This window comes from Oncorhynchus clarkii, chromosome 2 (assembly GCF_045791955.1).
Source record: "Oncorhynchus clarkii lewisi isolate Uvic-CL-2024 chromosome 2, UVic_Ocla_1.0, whole genome shotgun sequence".
Classification (NCBI taxonomy): Eukaryota; Metazoa; Chordata; class Actinopteri; order Salmoniformes; family Salmonidae; genus Oncorhynchus; species Oncorhynchus clarkii.
The window spans coordinates 13,671,841-13,690,503 of record NC_092148.1 but is presented as its reverse complement, the minus strand read 5'-3'; the positions used below and the strand labels follow the sequence as shown (position 1 = coordinate 13,690,503).

Sequence of the window (18,663 nt, the reverse complement as noted above, 5' to 3'; positions counted from 1 at the left end):
CTCACATGCTCCAAGCCCTCATTCCCCCTGCTGTATCAGCATACCTCTTCCATATCAGCAATCTGTAATGGACTTCACTAGGCCAGATGTAGCAGTCAACATGACGCACATTGCCATCTATCCCATCTGATATAATGGTTTTCAGTCTGGGTTGTAGGCGTGCATCTCAAAAGTCTGAAGTGGTTCTCACTCAATCATGTTTACTGCTCTGAAATCACCTGTTTCCATTTCAGCCGGATGAGACAGCATGGCACATGGCCCGCCCAAAGAGAGGGAGAGAGAGAATGGCCCGGCCCCACCAATCCCTTAACCCTTCTCTGCTTTGGAGACCACACGCCACCACATTACAACCTAATCTCACTGCATGGTGGTGGCCAGAGAGAAATGTGTCACTCCGACCGCGGGCGAGTGTGTGATGTGTGTCAGGGAGAATGATTATGGACAGCTGGCTGAGGCACTACCTGATACACAGAGAACATTATCACAGTGGTAGTGGTCAGTGTGACTCACGACACATATTGTGCAGTCATAAAACAGTCCTTACTATAGGGTTATGAGATATACTATACCAGTACACTGAGGGGGACTGGATGTACACTGTGATATAAAGAAACAGCAACAAGGAGAGATCAAAATATAATATCATGCATAGTGTACATATGTACAGTGATCTCTCTCACACACACACACAGCGCACGTCAACACAACTCAAAGAAAGTCAATTCATAGAAAAAACAAAAGGTTGTTTATTTTCCTGAACATTTGGCAGTCTTTGTTTTAGACATAAATACAGTCATCTTCTCCCCCCATCCCCAGCAGCTCCTTAGCTTATGGCAGTGAACCCCAGCCCTCAGTACTTCACTTTCAAGGGATAACCTACTTCACCACAAAATCTTTCTGAATATTTACAATAACAAAAATATGACTTTGTCACGACACCAGTTGTGTAGTTAGTTGAAACCGAACTAGAGGCTTCAAACCGAATGGAAAGCGTCTAACAAACATCTGGCACTTAGAATTTGGGGTGAACTGTCCATAGAATTAGAATACTAATTTAACAAGATCTCTATGGAACTGTATTTTTTTTAACATGAGCACCACATGCTGCCGCTGTGATTGGTTGGTCAACAGCTCAATTCATACTGTTCCTGCCATATCACTCCTCCCTACAACACTTGTTAGAACCAAACACATTGCTGCTCATTCTGAGAAACATCAATATTGCTGCTCATACAGTTGAATGTGATGCATGGTCCTATGTAAATGATTAACTAAGTATTTTAAAGACAATACTTAACACATATTTCACATGGCACACATTGCTATGGAATATTTCATATCAAATCTAAAAGGAAAATACTGTAGCTGCTTGAAAACCAATCCATACATCTTTAAACATCCATGTACATCCATCTTGTGAACTGAAATCTTAATGGCCAAGGAAGCATTGACAGTGGATAACAAGCAGTTACATAGAATTCTAATATAATTCATTGGTGTAACATGTAACTAATGTAAATACAATGTTGACATCTTTCATCACATCTAAGTAATAACAGTCTGGTTACCAATGTAGTTATAACATTAATTAACCTACGTGCCTTAACTTGTCTAAATTTTTTATTTAACCTTTATTTAACTAGGCAAGTCAGTTAAGAACAAATTCTTATTTACAATGACGGTCTACCCCGGCCAAAACCGAATGACGCTGAGCCAAATGTGCACTGCCCTATGGGACTCCCAATCACGTCCAGATGTGATACAGCCTGGATTCGAACCAGGGACTGTAGTGACGCCTCTTGCACTGAAATGCAGTGCCTTAGACCGTAACCCCCTCATGGAGGTAGAGATGGGAGGGGGAGGACAGTTGTTTGTGAGAGAAATGGTCATGACTCCATTCTATTAAAATGGAATGCAGTACACTTGTTGAGTCAATAACATATCAAATCATTGCTAACAAACATGAAACTCCCAATATCACATCTACTTGTCCCAGTATCCTTCAGTGGAAGACTCAGATTACTAGGAGGGTATTGAAATGCAGCTCCCTCCATGCTGCATCCTCAGCCAATACCTCTACACCACCACCTGTCTGCCCATCAGATGGACACAGATACATACCTTCATTTGGTCAGGGGGGATTTCCTATTATAATGCTATGCATTTTATAATTTAAAAAAATGTAATACAAAAAGGAGACAAGGGCTTTACAATTCTTACAAAAAAAGAGCTTCAAAATGATTTGATACAAAATAAATGGATAAAAATAGATCTGCATACAAAATACATGTTTAAAAAAAGAATAATCTTCAAACACAAAAGTTGCTGTTTAGTAAGAAATTAAAAGCGATACATTTAAATATATTCTGGTGTGTTAGCAAGCTAAAATATTTTCCTAGAACATTTCAATCCCATTTCTAACTGGCACAGATACACATATAGCAAGCCTAGCTGATAGGTAGGTACACACATCAGCTGCATACCAGTCATGTATACTTCATGCCCATTACCAAGCACATAGATTTACAACAACTCGGTCCATTTTCCTTTCCAAGTTTGTCTGTGAGAGGGAATTTGCACAGCAAATGTGAATGAATTAATCCTCTATGATTGTGTGTAACAGTATGTGTGTGTGTGTGTGTGTGTGTCAGTAGTGGGTGCGGTATGTGTGTGGTGTTGTAGAGGTGCAGAAATGTGTGCATGTCAGTACTGAGGGTGGTACTTGGGGAACAGGTAGAGGTCTTTGCAGAGGGAGCTGGTGAATTCAGACATCTCCTTACAGCGATGGTGGGGGGTGCCAGGAGCATAGCCTTCTCTGTCTTTAATACGACCATTCACCTGAGGACAGAGGTTACAAAAGGTTACTAGCACTGAACTTGCTGATAACTACTTTATTGAGGGAAAATGTACTTACTATGACTGTGATATGTGGTGTGTGTTTGTGTTTACCTGCACCAGTATGTCTGATAGGTGTGTGTCTCTGGCTCTGAAGCGGAGTGCTGAGTTGACCTCTTGGATGAACCAGGATCCTCTCTTGGTGTTCCTCATGGCTGCAGTGCCTAGTAGGGCCCGACAGACACTACATTACCTAGTAGGGCCCGACAGACACTACATTACCTAGTAGGGCCCGACAGACACTACATTACATTACCTAGTGGGGCCCAACACATTACCTAGTGGGGCTCAACACATTACCTAGTGGGGCCCAACAGACACTACATTACCTAGTGGGGCCCAACAGACACTACATTACCTAGTGGGGCCCGACAGACACTACATTACATTACCTAGTGGGGCCCAACACATTACCTAGTGGGGCCCAACACATTACCTAGTGGGGCCCAACACATTACCTAGTGGGGCCCAACAGACACTACATTACATTACCTAGTGGGGCCCAACACATTACCTAGTGGGGCCCAACAGACACTACATTACCTAGTGGGGCCCAACAGACACTACATTACCTAGTGGGGCCCAACAGACACTACATTACCTAGTAGGGGCCAACAGACACTACATTACCTAGTAGGGGCCAACAGACACTACATTACCTAGTAGGGGCCCAACAGACACTACATTACCTAGTAGGGGCCCAACAGACACTACATTACCTAGTAGGGGCCAACAGACACTACATTACCTAGTGGGGCCCAACAGACACTACATTACCTAGTGGGGCCCGACAGACACTACATTACATTACCTAGTGGGGCCCAACACATTACCTAGTGGGGCCCAACACATTACCTAGTGGGGCCCAACACATTACCTAGTGGGGCCCAACAGACACTACATTACCTAGTGGGGCCCAACAGACACTACATTACCTAGTAGGGGCCAACAGACACTACATTACCTAGTAGGGGCCAACAGACACTACATTACCTAGTAGGGGCCAACAGACACTACATTACCTAGTAGGGGCCAACAGACACTACATTACCTAGTAGGGGCCAACAGACACTACATTACCCAGTAGGGCCCAACAGACACTATATTACCTAGTAGGGCCCAACATACACTATATTACCTAGTAGGGACCAACACACATACACAACAAAGAAACACCAACAAATACTCCAACATTCACATCATAAACAGACAACACACATAAGCACACACACACACACCTTTGAGGGAGGCGAAGCCACAGATCATGTCAGAGCGCTGGGGCAGTTTGACTCTGAGCCTGCCTCTCTCCTCCGTCTGCCTGGTGTCTCCATCTCCCTCTCCCTCCCTCCCTGCATCCCTCTGTTCACAGCCAGGAGACTGGGTCCTCTCTGGCCCGTCTGACTGCTCCACCCCACAGTCCATCTCCTCTGGAGGGAGACAGAGAGAAGACGGGTTAGAAGAAGAGAACAGGGGAGGGAGTGTTGGGGAAAGGGAAGGAGGGAGAGTGAGGGCAGAGAGATTGTGTGTGAGCTCACCTCCTCTGCAGGCCTGGATGAAGAACATCTTGGGTTTATTCTGCAGTAGAGGACAGTGGGCATTGTCAAACGCCTCAAACACCCAGTCCAACTGAGAGAGACAGAGATTCAATTAATATGATTATTATCATCAGAAAGGGTTTCACTCAACTGAATGAGGTCACACACACCTCCAGCAGCTGTCCGTCTGTGCCGTAGATAGCCCCCTCTACTCCATGGGACAGCAGACACACCACACAGCTGGATACGGTCTGGTGCTGCTGCCGTCTGCCAAACTGCTCAATGCACTCCCGCATGCCCTGTCATAGAGAGAGATTAAACTATATTTTAATTACATTGAACTTTTAGAATTATTTTGGTACATTTTGTCAAAGTGCAAGCGCCACTAGTTATACAGAGAGGAAGTGTAGAGCTGTAAATTCACAATTTGTTCTTTGCATTAAACATGGCCATGGAAAGACCAACGCTACAAACAGCTGTCTCCACTAGCTAACAACATGACTCTAATAGCAACAGGTCTATGAAGATCAAGGCAAACAAATGCCTGAGTGCCACTGATTGAAGCCAGTGGGGGATCCACCGATACAGTCCATGTTGGTTGAAGCACTGCTGTACCTTTGGCACCACTGTCTTGCTCTGTGTGTGTGTGTGTGTGTGTGTGTGTGTGTTACCTGAGCTGTGAGGTCTCTCCGGACGGTAACTATGTAGTCCAGCTCAGTGAACACCTTCCTGAGGACCTCCTCATCCACCTCCCCTCCCTTCCTGGAGTCCAGGTCAGGAGCAGCACAGGGGTCAAAGGAGACGTTACTGATCACCAAGGCCAGGCCACGAGGACTGGACACCATACTATAGGACTGAAGGGGAGAGAACGGGACAAAGAGAGGAGAGGGGGAAGAGAGAAAGTGTGAGGGGAGTAGAAAAAGGTGCGAAGGCAGGAAAGAAAGCGAGAAGGGGAGGAGAAAAGAGTGAGGGACAAGAGACAAAAATGCAGCGTGAGAAAATGACATGGTTTACCTGAAGGAAAATAATGATGTGCTTATGTTGCTGCTGTTCTCAGTAGTGTTTGTTGTGGTTTCTGTCCCTGTACTTCAATGACAGGTTTACAGAGACTTCAACACATGGGCTGGGGGAATTCTCCCCGTGTCTCTTTCCTGTCAAACTGACTATGGTCTAGACAAACACTGTCTTCTACGGACCAGTGGGACTCGCCTGGTACTGTCTAAACTCTGTCTATACCGCAGAAGTCTAATAGCTGTCTGTTTAGAGTGGAGACACTTCAACAGCTGTTACAGGTTGAGGTGGATGAATAGGAAGATCTACTCTCCTGCTCCCTAGAAATACCTTGGGGAACAATGCAGCTAAACAGCAGCTGGAAACACATTCTGGACACAGGAAGTGCATGCATGCATTTGTTGCAAAGGTGCATGTTGCAGTGGGTGCTGCCTTGAAACTAACTGCCCTAGGGGGTTGCATAAAGTTGCATTGTAACAGTTGTATTTGCAGTGACAAATATGAGAACCAAAAATATACAGCAGTTAACAACGTTAATCGTCTCAGGTAAGAGATACCAGACAGAGACTGTGTTTTATCTGTTGGCAGTGACATGGTACAGACAGTGATTTACTGGTTTGTATTAACAGTGAGCATTGTACCTGTTGGCACTGACATGGTACAGACAGTGATTTACTGGTTTGTATTAACAGTGAGCATTGTACCTGTTGGCAGTGACATGGTACAGACAGTGATTTACTGGTTTGTATTAACAGTGAGCATTGTACCTGTTGGCACTGACATGGTACAGACAGGTGATTTACTGGTTTGTATTAACAGTGAGCATTGTACCTGTTGGCAGTGACATGGTACAGACAGTGATTTACTGGTTTGTATTAACAGTGAGCGTTGTACCTGTTGGCAGTGTTTTAAGTAGAAGTCTGGTGTACAGGGAAGAACAGAGCTGGTGATGGGACTGTCTGCATCCAGACACATCTCCATTGACTCTGAAAAACATATTAGGATGACATTACACTCTGCATGTATTTCATTCCAGAAATTACACCAGTGGAGACAAGCAATTACAATAATGTCCATCAGAGCAGGGTTCCAGTCAAGGTCACGTTTCTGCCTTGAAAGGGAAGCTGTTAGCAACATATAATGGTGTTGTAACAACCTTTGTACTACAGCTATGTGAGCAAGTCACACGGGCGTGGTGCCTGCAGGTGGCGAGACTGGCTGGGCAGTGGCACTCCATACCAAGGCTACAGCACACTGCTTCCACACTGATCAAATTATACAACTGGACTCAATTGGGACATTTTCATTTACAGTTTTATTGGATTTATTAAAAATAGCTTTTTTTAAAATAAAAGACTGAGTTACAAGCCAACAAACAGAATAATTACATTTATTCATTTTTTCCCCAAACAACCACACAAACAACCCCTCCCATGATCTCCTAGGAAACGTGCAAATATTGTGAATGAAACAGTTGTAAAACTGTGATCTTGAATGCACCCAGCTCAGATGACTGCTCCACTCACCTTGTGTTCTGGCTCTCTTGGCTGGAACCATCCCCTCCTGGGTGGGAAGTGGGAGGGGAGAGTCCACATATCTCTGAAGGACAAAGGAAAAGGAGAATTTAACCATCTTTTAACTTACCTTCGACGTCAATACAATCTAAACATTTTTGGGAAAACCAGTTAATTCCTGATTTGTTTCCTCGCCTGCAGTGTGAATACCAAAACATCCAGAGGAGGCTTGGGTTGGGAGTGATGGCTAACTCTCACCTCTCTCCCAATCTACAGCTCTCCTCCTCTTTTCTTATTCCCCTCTTTCTCACCATCCCCCTATTTATTCCTGTTACAGCAGTCTGTAGCTTGGGTTGGGAGTGTTGTGGTCACTTCTTTCTCTAGTGACTATCTGGGGACTCTGGGGGGGACTGTCTGTAGTAGAGTTGAATGGCAGGAACCCGGTTTCCGAGATTTACCGTCCAAAACCACTCCTCTTTCCAGGGATAAATAACTGCGAGAAACCGGTAAATTATAATAAATTATTTATATGAACAGCATGGAGTGAAATGGAACTGTTAAAATTATATGCAATGTCCAAATCTGGCTTCTCTACGGCCGCTGATTGATGAATCAACGCTCAGGGTGGGGACAGACAGCCCATCTCAGTATGGAGCGCAATTCACAGTGCATGTAGGAGGACCTACTGTATTGGCATTTTATTAGGATCCCCATTAGCTGTTGCAAAAGCAGCAGCTACTCTTCCTGTATCATCTCATCATGGTAACGTGTTTTCTTGTGAATGGTAGGCCTACATTGACTGCAGCACAGCCTATGCTACAGTAATATAAAAACAGAATGATCTGGCTTTCAGGGGTCACCTTGTTTTTCTTGTTTTTTAAAATTTTATTTATTGTAAAGATTTTTAAAAACAGCCTATCACTCGAATAGCGTTGCTTTAAATGAGTGCACACACACAATCTCCATCAACTCCATTCAAGTTGCATCCAAAATAGATAATCCTGTTCTAAATTGACATCTGTAGGCTAGAAAATCTATATAAAAAATATATTGCATCCCTCTTCGAATAGTCTATTGGTGTAAGAAATGCTAAAAAGATTGTCTAGCTTTTCCTGCATGGGACTCAGAGCTAAGGACGTTTTGTAAGGCGAGGACAGCGGAGCACAGGCGCTTGCGTAAGAGACAGAGGCTATAAGTTAGATGCTTATTATGCGTAACCCATCATTAATTAGCTAAATATAAGGCTAATAATGTATTACCTTCTAATAATGTATTACCTTGTATTATATTTAGCTAATTAATGCAATATATTTTTTGCTGAATGTTAAATACAGCAGCCAACAGAACTCACGGGTAGTTTGAAAGAACAGTGAATGCGTGCGATGGCGGCAGGCTATAGCAGTTGTTTATTCAGACCCATAACCATTCAATCTTCATGAAGAGAAGCCTTCTGCATCTAATTCTAGCCATATATTTTTTTATTTCACCTTTATTTAACCAGGTAGGCCAGTTGAGAACAAGTTCTCATTTACAACTGCAACCTGGCCAAGAATTAAGCAAAGCAGTTTGACACATACAACAACAGAGTTACACATGGAGTAAACAAACATACAGTCGTCAATAATACAGTAGAAAAAAAATCTATATACAGTGTGTGCATTTTAAGTAAGCATTTCACCTGTTGTATTCGACGCACGTGACAAATAAACTTTGATTTGATTTGCAAATGAGGTAAGATAAGGAAGGCAATAAACAGGCCGTGGTGGCAAAGTAATTACAATATACCAATTAAACACTGGAGTGATTGATGTGCAGAAGATGAATGTGCAAGTAGAGATACTGGGGTGCAATGGAGCAAGATAAGTAAATACAGTATGGGGATGAGGTAGTTGGATGGGCTATATTACAGATGGGCTATGTACAGGTGCAGTGATCTGTAAGCTGCTCTGACAGCTGGTGCTTAAAGTTAGTGAGGGAGATATGAGTCTCCAGCTTCAGTGATTTTTGCAGTTCAGTCCAGTCATTGGCAGCAGAGAACTGGAAGGAAAGGCAGCCAAAGGAGGAATTGGCTTTGGGGGTGTCTAGTGAGATATACCGTCTGGAGCGCGTGCTACGTGTGGGTGCTGCTATGGTGACCAGTGATCTGAGATAAGGCGGGGCTTTACCTAGCAGAAACTTGTAGATGACCTGGAGCCAGTGGGTTTGGCGATGAGTATGAAGCAAGGGCCAGCCAACAATAGCGTACAGGTCGCAGTGGTGGGTAGAAGGTGGGGCTTTGGTGACAAAACGGATGGCACTGTGATAGACTGCATCCAATTTGTTGAGAAGAGTGTTGGAGGCAATTTTGTAAATGAGATCGCCGAAGTCGAGGATCGGTAGGATGGTCAGTTTTATGAGGGTATGTTTGGCAGCATGAGTGAAGGATGCTTTGTTGCGGAATAGGAAGCCGGTTCTAGAATTCATTTTGGATTGGAGATTCTTAATGTGAGTCTGGAAGGAGAGTTTACAGTCTAACCAGACACCTAGGTATTTGTAGTTGTCCACATATTCTAAGTCAGAACCGTCCAGAGTAGTGATGCTGGACGGGCGGGCAGCGATTGGTTGAAGAACATGTATTTAGTTTTACTTGCATTTAAGAGCAGTTGGAGGCAGTTGTATGGCATTGAAGCTCATCTGGAGGTTAGTTAACACAGTGTCCAAAGAAGGGCCAGAAGTATACAGAATCTATGTAGAGGTGGATCAGAGAATCACCAGCAGCAAGAGCGACATAATTGATGTAGGGCTCATAAAATGTATCGGACTCAGGTAGCATTAGGTTTGGATTTTCATTACATATTTATATGCTTTATAATGCTTTTGAATGGCACTTCCAGTTTTGGCAGGAAACACAGGGTTACCCATGAGAAAAGTTGTTTTATTCTTGGGATGGAACATTTGTAAAAAGTACTTAGTATGTAGCTTGGGCTAGGTGTTGGGTAGCGCTCACCTCTTTCTCTTCATCCCCCTCTTCCTCACTGTCTTTGACTGGGGTCTTTGTGAATGGGGAATAGCGGTCTGAAGCTTGGATTGGGTATTTTGTAGAACTCACCCCCTCAGCCCTGTCTTTCACCCTAGCTGTCTGGGGACACTGAGTAAGGGACGCAGTTTGAGGCTTAGGTTGGTTGTGGCACTCACCCCTCTCTCCATGTCTACCCTCTCCCCTTTCTATCTTTGTCCTTCTGCTCGTCTGTCAGGATCAACATCTGATTATTGTGCTGGTTGTGGTGTGGCTCCCAGTGCCCACTCACCTGTCTCTCTCCGTCCCTCTCTGGTGACTCTGTGAGCAGGGCACATAGGTGCTGCTGCTCTGTGTCTCTCAGTGCTGAGCAGAAGCTGCTGAAGGCTCTGGGACCACGCTTGGGGAGCAGGGACAGCAGACGCCAGCTCCGCTTCTGGGAGGTTGGCTCCACCTGGGGAACAACGGATATCAACAGATTAGAAAGAAAAAAATAGAAAGTGGAATACATGTTAATCTACACCAGGGTTTCCGAAACTGGGTCCTGGTGCACATTTAGTTTTTTGCCATAGCACTACATGATTCAAATAACCAACTCATCATCAAGCTTGGGGGGGCGGCAGATTTAGTGGCTAGTGAGCCTTATAATTTATACTTGCTCAACAGTGCCTGCTACTGCCCGTAGATGCAGGTGACCTATAAACTTTTCTCAATTTTACTCCAGGCATGATTTGGGCAGCTACTTTCCTACATCCCTAAACTGAATCAATCCATACTACTTTCAGATCCAATGATGTGGTTAATTAACATCAGAAGTGAGGAAATAAAATTGTCAGATTATGCAAATAGATCATTGCTATCAGCACGGCAATCCTATATTCATGCCAGGCTTGGCCATACGTGTGTGTGTGTGTGTGTGTGACAGAGTGGAAATTCCAGAGGGGGGCAAACACTCCACACAAACACACCCAAGATGCACCATGGTCTGGGGCAACAGTACTTCTAGGTCTCAGGAGAGTAGTAGTGATGCACCGCTACATCCTCCTCCTGCATCCACAGCAGCCAGGCAGAGCACAATTGTGTGATCCAAGTCAAAGCACTGTGACAGAGTGGGGAAACCAAGCATACTATTGACCCATAAAAGGCATTTTTATATCTGTGGCAATAGTACTTCTACATCTCTGGAAGCTTCCAGCGATACACTTAGTCATCCGCTATGACACATTTTATACAAGTGTATAGTAAGGCAAGGTATATTATCAATACACTGGTAAAGGATAGGCCTATGTCAGTGTAGGCTGCTGAAGGGAGGACTGGTCATAATAATGCCTGGAATGGAGCGAATGGAAACCATGTGTTTGATGTTGATCTCTTTCCACCTATTATTTTCCAGCTATTACCATATGCCTGTCCTCCCCAATTAAGGTGTCACCAACCTCCTGTCGCCTATGTACACTGGTAGCATAGTGTACCCTACTCTACCCTATTATGCACTTTTGGATGTAGCTAAGGGGGGGGGGGGGGGGACATGCAAGGACGAGTTTCAAGGACCAAGTATGGGAAACCCTGATCCACACTAACATTCACATTTGGTTACGTGATTGAAGTTAATGACATACATCAACAATAAGACATTTGGGCATACATTTTTTGGAAGTTGATAAGGGTCATAAGTCACCTGACCTGGTAGTAGTATCGAGCTACACAATTGAACACAACATACCAGGATGCTTTCTGCCATGCTGTCGGTGAGAATGTCGTCTGTCTGCAGCGACTGAATGAACAGCTCGTCCACCACCATCTCTTTGCAGAGAGTCACAGCGTATTTCCGAAGCCCCCTTCTGTCTCGTTCCTGCATACCGCATTCTCCCAACATTCTGCTACGAGACAACACACAAGAAAACGCTTAATTTACTGTCAACTTCCATTCTTCTTGCAAAACCGTGGCGCGGTATATAGGCCTAGCTTCTCAACAACGTGTTAACGTTACTCATTGGAATTGTATCTAGTTACTATAATAGCTCAATTTACCTTGTTTTCTAAGTCGGAGTGGTAAGGATGCTGAATACGTTTTTCTGTAAGATAACCAACATTATACTAGCTAGCTATAGTAGCTGTCTGGATGAATACGAGAAAGTAATTGGTAGTTATATCTCCTATTCTTTCCAAAGTCTGGTAACACTCAGCAGCAGACACTTACAATGGCTGTCAGGTAACGTTAGCCAACTGTCTCCAGCTAACGCGTTAGCTAGCTAATAATTAATGTGTGAAGGAAAAGTTGACATCACCTTGACGTCCGAACAATACTAACTTGTAAGCTATTGCATAAAAACAGGTAGCTATGCTAAGAAATTTGTTCAAAATGTAAGCAAGTGTCAATCAGTTTCGTTGCATTTTTCAAAACAATGTACATTTACCTTTAGATTTGCAACTGCAAATAGCTAAGTTAACGTTACATCGGCATGCTAACGTTGGTATTTTTTTTTTTTTGTGGATTTCAAACATTCAGAACACCTTCAATGCGGTCATCTGCTCCCAACCCATATGTCCTAAAACTAGATAGCCAATTTAGCTAACTGTATTTGAAAATATTTCGCACAAATTAACAACATAACTTACCCAAGTAAACCAACTTCCGCGCCTCTGCAATGTGTGAAAATGGTAGCGGGAGTGGTCTAAATTCATTGTGTTGGATTATAGCCAATGACAGTTCGGAGGATTTGGATTGACGTTTTCCTGGTCGAATACGAGTCAGCTTTCCCAGGGCGAGGTTGGAAACATATAAGCAAATAAATTTTGAATTTGAATCGGTTGTTACAGTAAATAATCAACCAATTGATAAGAATATCATGGAAGACTGACATTTTTAGATGAAGTAAAGAGGATGGCATGTCCTTTGTAGGAAATAAGGGAGGGGATTCAGGAATGAACTGGAAACAGCTCACATCTGTCCACAAGGAATTTTTGATTGTGAGAAATCCATATTTGCCCAACTGCTGTTGATTGATGTGAAAAATTATTCTTAAAATGACACGACATAATTGACCTTATTGCACAAATGGAGCCTAATATGTTGTATTTATAGATACAGTATGAACATGCAGTGCATTCGGAAAGTATTCAGACTTTTTCCACATTTCCACTTCTTCTAAAATTGATTGATCTACACACAATACCTCACAATGACAAAGCGGAAACAGGTTTTTCAACATTTTTGCACATTTTATTTACATAATTATACAGACCCTTTGCTATGAGACTTGAAATTGGGCTCAGGTGCATACTGTTTCAATTGATCATCCTTGAGATGTTTCTACAATTTGATTGAAGTCCATCTGTGGTAAATTCAATTGATTGGACATGATTTGGAAAGGCGCACACCTGTCTATATAAAGTCCCACAGTTGACAGTGCATGTCAGAACAAAAACCAAGCCATGAAGTCAAAGGAATTGTCTGTTGAGCTCCGAGACAGGATTGTTGAGGCACAGACATGGGGAAGGGTACAAAAAAAATTCTGCAGCATTGAAGGTCCCAACGAACACAGTGGCCTCCATCATTCTTAAACTGAAGAAGTTTGGAACCACCAAGACTCTTCCTAGATCTGGCTGCCCGGATCAAACTCAGCAATCGGGAGAGAAGGTCCTTGGTCAGGGAGGTAACCAAGAACCTGAGGGTCACTCTGACAGAGCTCCAGAGTTCCTCTGTGGAGATGGGAGAACCTTCCAGAAGGACAGCCATCTCTGCAGCACTCCACCAATCAGGCCTTTATGGTAGTGGCCAGATGAAAGCCACTCCTCAGTAAGGCACATGACAGCCTGCTTGGAGTTTACCAAAAGGCACCCGAAGGACTCTGACCATGAGAAACAAGATTCTCTGGTCTGATGAAACCAAGATTAAACTCTTTGGACTGAATGCCAAGTATGATATCTGGAGTAAACCTGGCACCATCCCTATGGTGAAGCACTGTGGTGGCAGCATAATGCTGTGGGGATGTTTTTCAGTGGCAGGGACTGGGAGACTAGTCAGGATCGAGGGAAAGATGAACAGAGCAACAACTACCTTAAGCACACAGCCAGGAGTGGCTTCGGGGCAAGTCTCTGACTGTCCTTAAATGGCCCAGCCAGAGCCCGGACTTGAACCCAATCAAACATCTCTGGAAAGACCCAAAAATAGCTGTTCAGCAACGCTCCCCATCCAACCTGACAGAGCTTGAGAGGATCTGCAGAGAAGAATGGGAGAAACTCCCCAAATACAGGCGTGCCAAGCTTGAAGCGTCATACCCAATAAGACTTGAGGCTGTAATTACTGCCTAAGGTGCTTCAACAAAGTACTGAGTAAAGGGTCTGAATACTTATGTAAATGTGATATGTCTAAAAACCTGTTTTTTTGCTTCGTCATTATGGGGTATTGTGTGTAGATTGATGAGGGAAAATGTAATCAATTTTAGAACAAGGCTGTAACATTACAAAATGTGGAAAAAGTAATAGGACAGTTTTCAGACCCCAAGGCAATGTATATGGATCTGTGCCATTTACTTTGAACTGGACTGTGTTTATAGCATGAGCGGTCATGAGTAGATGTGCTTGTTTTGAGATCAAAGCGAGAGCCACGTGTGCATATTTTGTTCATATCCTTTGCTAGTTAATGAGTTTTTAGCCCAGTTACATGTATTTGTTGACAGCAATAGGGGAGTGATTGCTTCCTACAAGAGGACAAACGTGTACATTTCTTGGCATCTTTGAAAAGCGAGTCAGGTAATGAGCTTTTTTTGTCTTGAAGGGGCAGTGTTGTGTTTTGGGACAGGATTGAATAAGCTAAGTAGCCAATAGGCAGAGGGTAGCATAATTTATCTGATTCTCTGTAATAATGGTATGGGAATAATAATACATTTTATTTTGTCAAGTGGTCTCTTGCATCAAACAACACAACAACATTTTCAGACACCTCCTTGTCTGAAGGACAAGTGGATAAACAGGTTAATGTCAAGCCCTGCAGGTTTTTTTCAAAAGTCTCATGGAATGTAGGCCGACATTGAACACCACTCATTGGCTGCTGCTGTGGGCTTAACGGCAGAACAGCTATTTCTATGTAAAAATGTTATGGGGTGCATTTTCTCCATTGTTTTTGATGGTAGCTTTCTTTGGACACTGTGTTAACAACCCTCCAAACAAGTGTCACGTTCTGACCTTTATTTCCTTTGTTTTGTATTTATTTAGTATGGTCAGGGCGTGAGTTGGGTGGGCAGTCTATGTTTGTTTTTCTAGGTTTTGGGTATTTCTATGTTTCGGCCTAGTATGGTTCTCAATCAGAGGCAGGTGTCAGTAGTTGTTTCTGATTGAGAATCATACTTAGGTAGCCTGGGTTTCACTGTGTGTTTGTGGGTGATTGTTCCTGTCTTTGTGTTTACACCAGATAGGACTGTTTTAGGTTTTCTCACGTTTGTTGTTGTTGTTAGTTATTTAATGTGTAGTGTCTTTATAAATTAAAGAACATGAATAACCACCACGCTGCATTTTGGTCCGCCTCTACTTCACCTAAAGAAAACCTTTACAACAAGCTTCAATGCCATACAACTCTCCTTCCGTAGCCTCCAACTGCTCTTAAATACAAGTAAAACTAAATGCATGCTCTTCAACTGATCGCTGCCTCCACCTGCCCGCCCGTCCAGCATCACTACTCTGGACGGTTCTGTTAAGGGAATTTTTACCTATAATGACTAATTATGTATACATTTCAATCAGGCCTGACGAATCAGAATACTATTATGTTACTGTATATGTACTAATCAGAATACTATTATGTTACTGTATATGTACTAATCAGAATACTGTTATGTTACTGTACATGTATGAATTTTCTTTCTTGATCCCAGTACTGAATATAATGTGTGTGAATGTGGTCAAGAGTTAGAACAATGACGGTCTGTTCCTTGGTACAAATGAATGAACTATATCTCCAGACTGACTAGAATGCTTATCTACACTGGCTGACCTTGGCTCTAGGCGAGGAGGGAAGGCTTGAGAACTATAGAGCCTTTCTGCCATTGTCAAGAAGAGACGGAACATTTAGAAAACGCTGACGTCATTTTCAGTTTATAACCTGTGGTAAAATGTGTAAGTACTCAGTACTCTTGAGAATAAACTCTGCTGTTTGATTTTGAGACTGGGCCCTGTCTATTATTATAGAATAAGGGTCTTACAAGTCCTTATGAATGGACAGAGTGTTTAATTTTAATTGGATATTAAAACAGAGTAATTTAATTCCTTCAACAGGTTCTGACTTAGAATATGTGGACAACTACAAATACCTAGGTGTCTGGTTAGACTGTAAACTCTCCTTCCAGACTCACATCAAACCTCTCCAATCCAAAGTTAAATCTAGAATTGGCTTCCTATTTCACAACAAAGCATCCTTCACTCATGCTGCCAAACATACTGACCATGTTTAACTGACCATCCTACCAATCCTCGACTTCGGCGATGTCATTTACAAAATAGCCTCCAATACCCTACTCAATAAATTGGATGCAGTCTATCACAGTGCCATCTGTTTTGTGACCAAAGCCCCATATACTACCCACCACTGTGAACTGTACTCTCTCGTTGGCTGGCCCTAGCTTCATACTCGTCGCCAAACCCACTGGCTCCTGGTCATCTACAAGACCCTGCTAGGTAAAATCCCCCCTTATCGCAGCTCGCTGTTCACCATAGCAGCACCCACCTGTAGCACGCGCTCCAGCAGGTATACCTTTCTGGTCACCCCCAAAACCAATTCTTACTTTGGCCGCCTCTCCTTCCAGTTCTCTGCTGCCAATGACTGGAAAGAACTACAAAAATCTCTGAAACTGGAAACACTTATCTCCCTCACTAGCTTTAAGCACCAGCTGTCAGAGCAGCTCACAGATTACTGTACCTGTACATAGCACATCTATAATTTAGCCCAAACAACTACCTCTTCCCCTACTGTATTTCTTTATTTCTTTATTTTGCTCCTTTGCACCCCATTATTTGTATTTCTACTTTGCACATTATTCCACTGCAAATCTACCATTCCAGTGTTTTACTTGCTATATTGTAGTTACTTTGCCACCATGGCCTTTTTTTGCCTTTACCTCCCTTATCTCACCTCATTTGCTCACATCGTATATAGACTTATTTTTCTGCTGTATTATTGACTGTATGTTTGTTTTACTCCATGTGTAACTCTATGTTGTTGTGTGTGTCAAACTGCTTGGCTTTATCTTGTAAATGAGAACTTGTTCTCAACTTGCCTACCTGGTTAAATAAAGGTGAAATAAATCAAATAAATTAAGTAGCCCACTCTGGTAGGCCTACATTATGATCAGATAGCCACAGTAGCCTACATGGCCACTGTTTAGACTGTAACTTAAAGTGGGTACAGCCTCTGTGTTCCCAGTAAACGCATGCTCGAAGTTGCACTGACTTTTCACAACTTTCAAGTCTGCACACTGCAGACCTTAAATTTGCTCAGTGCCGGAAAAAATGTGAGGGAACATTGCTCATGACTTGTATGGGATTTGTGCCACAAATGCTAACGTTTGCATGTGCAAACTGCCAGGGAAACTAAACCAATTCATGGATTGCTGTCATACCTTTTCCATAGACTGCTTCCAGGATAAGTAAATTGTTATCAACCCTGGTTCCAAAGGTTAACCTACCCAGTGCAAGGTTTAGTCCTGGTGTACTGTACAATAGATAACTTTGGTAATATACAGTACTTCTAAAACAGTGACATAACTTTTGAAAAATCATAGAAGCAACTGGGATTGCCTATTTGTTATTAAATAGCTGCACAAGTAGGGTTGGCACAATAAACATATAGCCAGCCGTATAACCGACAATTCTAGACAACAAAATTTGCAGTTATGGCTAGTCATGAACTACAAACTATAATAGTTATAATCGTTTTAGCTAATACATTTTGTATATAGTAGATATATTTTCAGGTATAGGCTTATACTTTACCCAATAGCAGTTTTAATTTTTTACATGAAGAGGGTAAAATTAGTATTTATTTTAGGAGCAGAGTGCACTTAGCTTATAAATTAACTAGAGACAATGTCCAAGATGGATGCCCGTTGTTTTCAACATAAACTACTCACTTTCGCATGGTCGTTACTAGATGGGATACAGTTTATCAAATTGATGTCAAAAGTTGATTATTTTTTTCATTTTAGCTAACCCTAACCTTTTTCCCAAATCTAACCTAATTCTCCAAACCTGCTACATTTATTATCCGAGCCTACGGTGTAAGTTCTCCTAACCTGCTATGAAAAGTCCTTTCTGACAAACTAGCCATCTAGGCAAAACCTGTTTGCAAAACCTGTGTTTCTTGCCCTCTTTTTAGATTTGGTTTATCAGAGCAGATAACACCTGCACACTAGCACAGCTCAGTGCTATCCAAAATCCTTGTGACGTCCCTACCCCATTGAAGTTGACATTTCTGAAATGTAACATGGTTAACATGGATAATTAACAATTAACAGCCAAAGCATTGCTTCCACTGTCTTGATGGCCTTCCTCCCTGTGGTGCCTAGTAGTCATAATGCCCTGTAGAAGGATTGACCTTCGAACCTTCTGCATCCCACTTCGACAGACTCAGAACTTGCTCTTTGGTACTGCTCCACCAGGTCCTCGTACTTCAGCCCATTTTCTTTCATTTGCCTCCTCAATGCGGTCCTCCCAAGGGACA

General features: G+C 42.8%; 1 protein-coding gene across 2 annotated transcripts; it reads right to left on the bottom strand.

The window, feature by feature from the left end:
• Window positions 1–722: 722 nt before the first annotated feature.
• LOC139422046 (caspase-2-like) lies at window positions 723–12,703 on the bottom strand. Of its 2 annotated transcripts, none has more exons than XR_011635702.1 (11): window positions 12,570–12,625; window positions 11,674–11,830; window positions 10,243–10,404; window positions 6,968–7,040; window positions 6,336–6,427; window positions 5,102–5,284; window positions 4,601–4,729; window positions 4,431–4,521; window positions 4,134–4,322; window positions 2,950–3,088; window positions 723–2,838 (listed from the first exon to the last, which is right to left on the bottom strand). XR_011635702.1 is itself a non-coding variant. In XM_071173186.1 (11 exons), exons 2-11 carry the CDS (start codon window positions 11,824–11,826, stop codon window positions 2,704–2,706), a joined length of 1,317 nt encoding a protein of 438 aa, XP_071029287.1. In that variant the 5' UTR covers window positions 11,827–11,830; window positions 12,570–12,703; the 3' UTR covers window positions 723–2,703. The 2 variants fall into 2 exon arrangements, 1 of the variants encoding a protein (XP_071029287.1); XM_071173186.1 differs by having other exon boundaries at window positions 2,950–3,059; window positions 12,570–12,703.
• Between the last annotated feature and the right edge of the window lie 5,960 nt (window positions 12,704–18,663).

Bases quoted from the DNA above. Each gene is read 5' to 3' on its own strand.
- LOC139422046 (XM_071173186.1), bottom strand. From the start codon at position 11,826: ATGTTGGGAGAATGCGGTATGCAGGAACGAGACAGAAGGGGGCTTCGG. The intron at 4,323-4,430 runs GTGAGCTCACAC...GTCTCCCTCCAG, and splicing joins CATCCAGGCCTGCAGAGGAG to AGGAGATGGACTGTGGGGTG. The intron at 3,060-4,133 runs GTGTGTGTGTGT...GGGCCCTACTAG, and splicing joins TGGCTTCGCCTCCCTCAAAG to GCACTGCAGCCATGAGGAAC.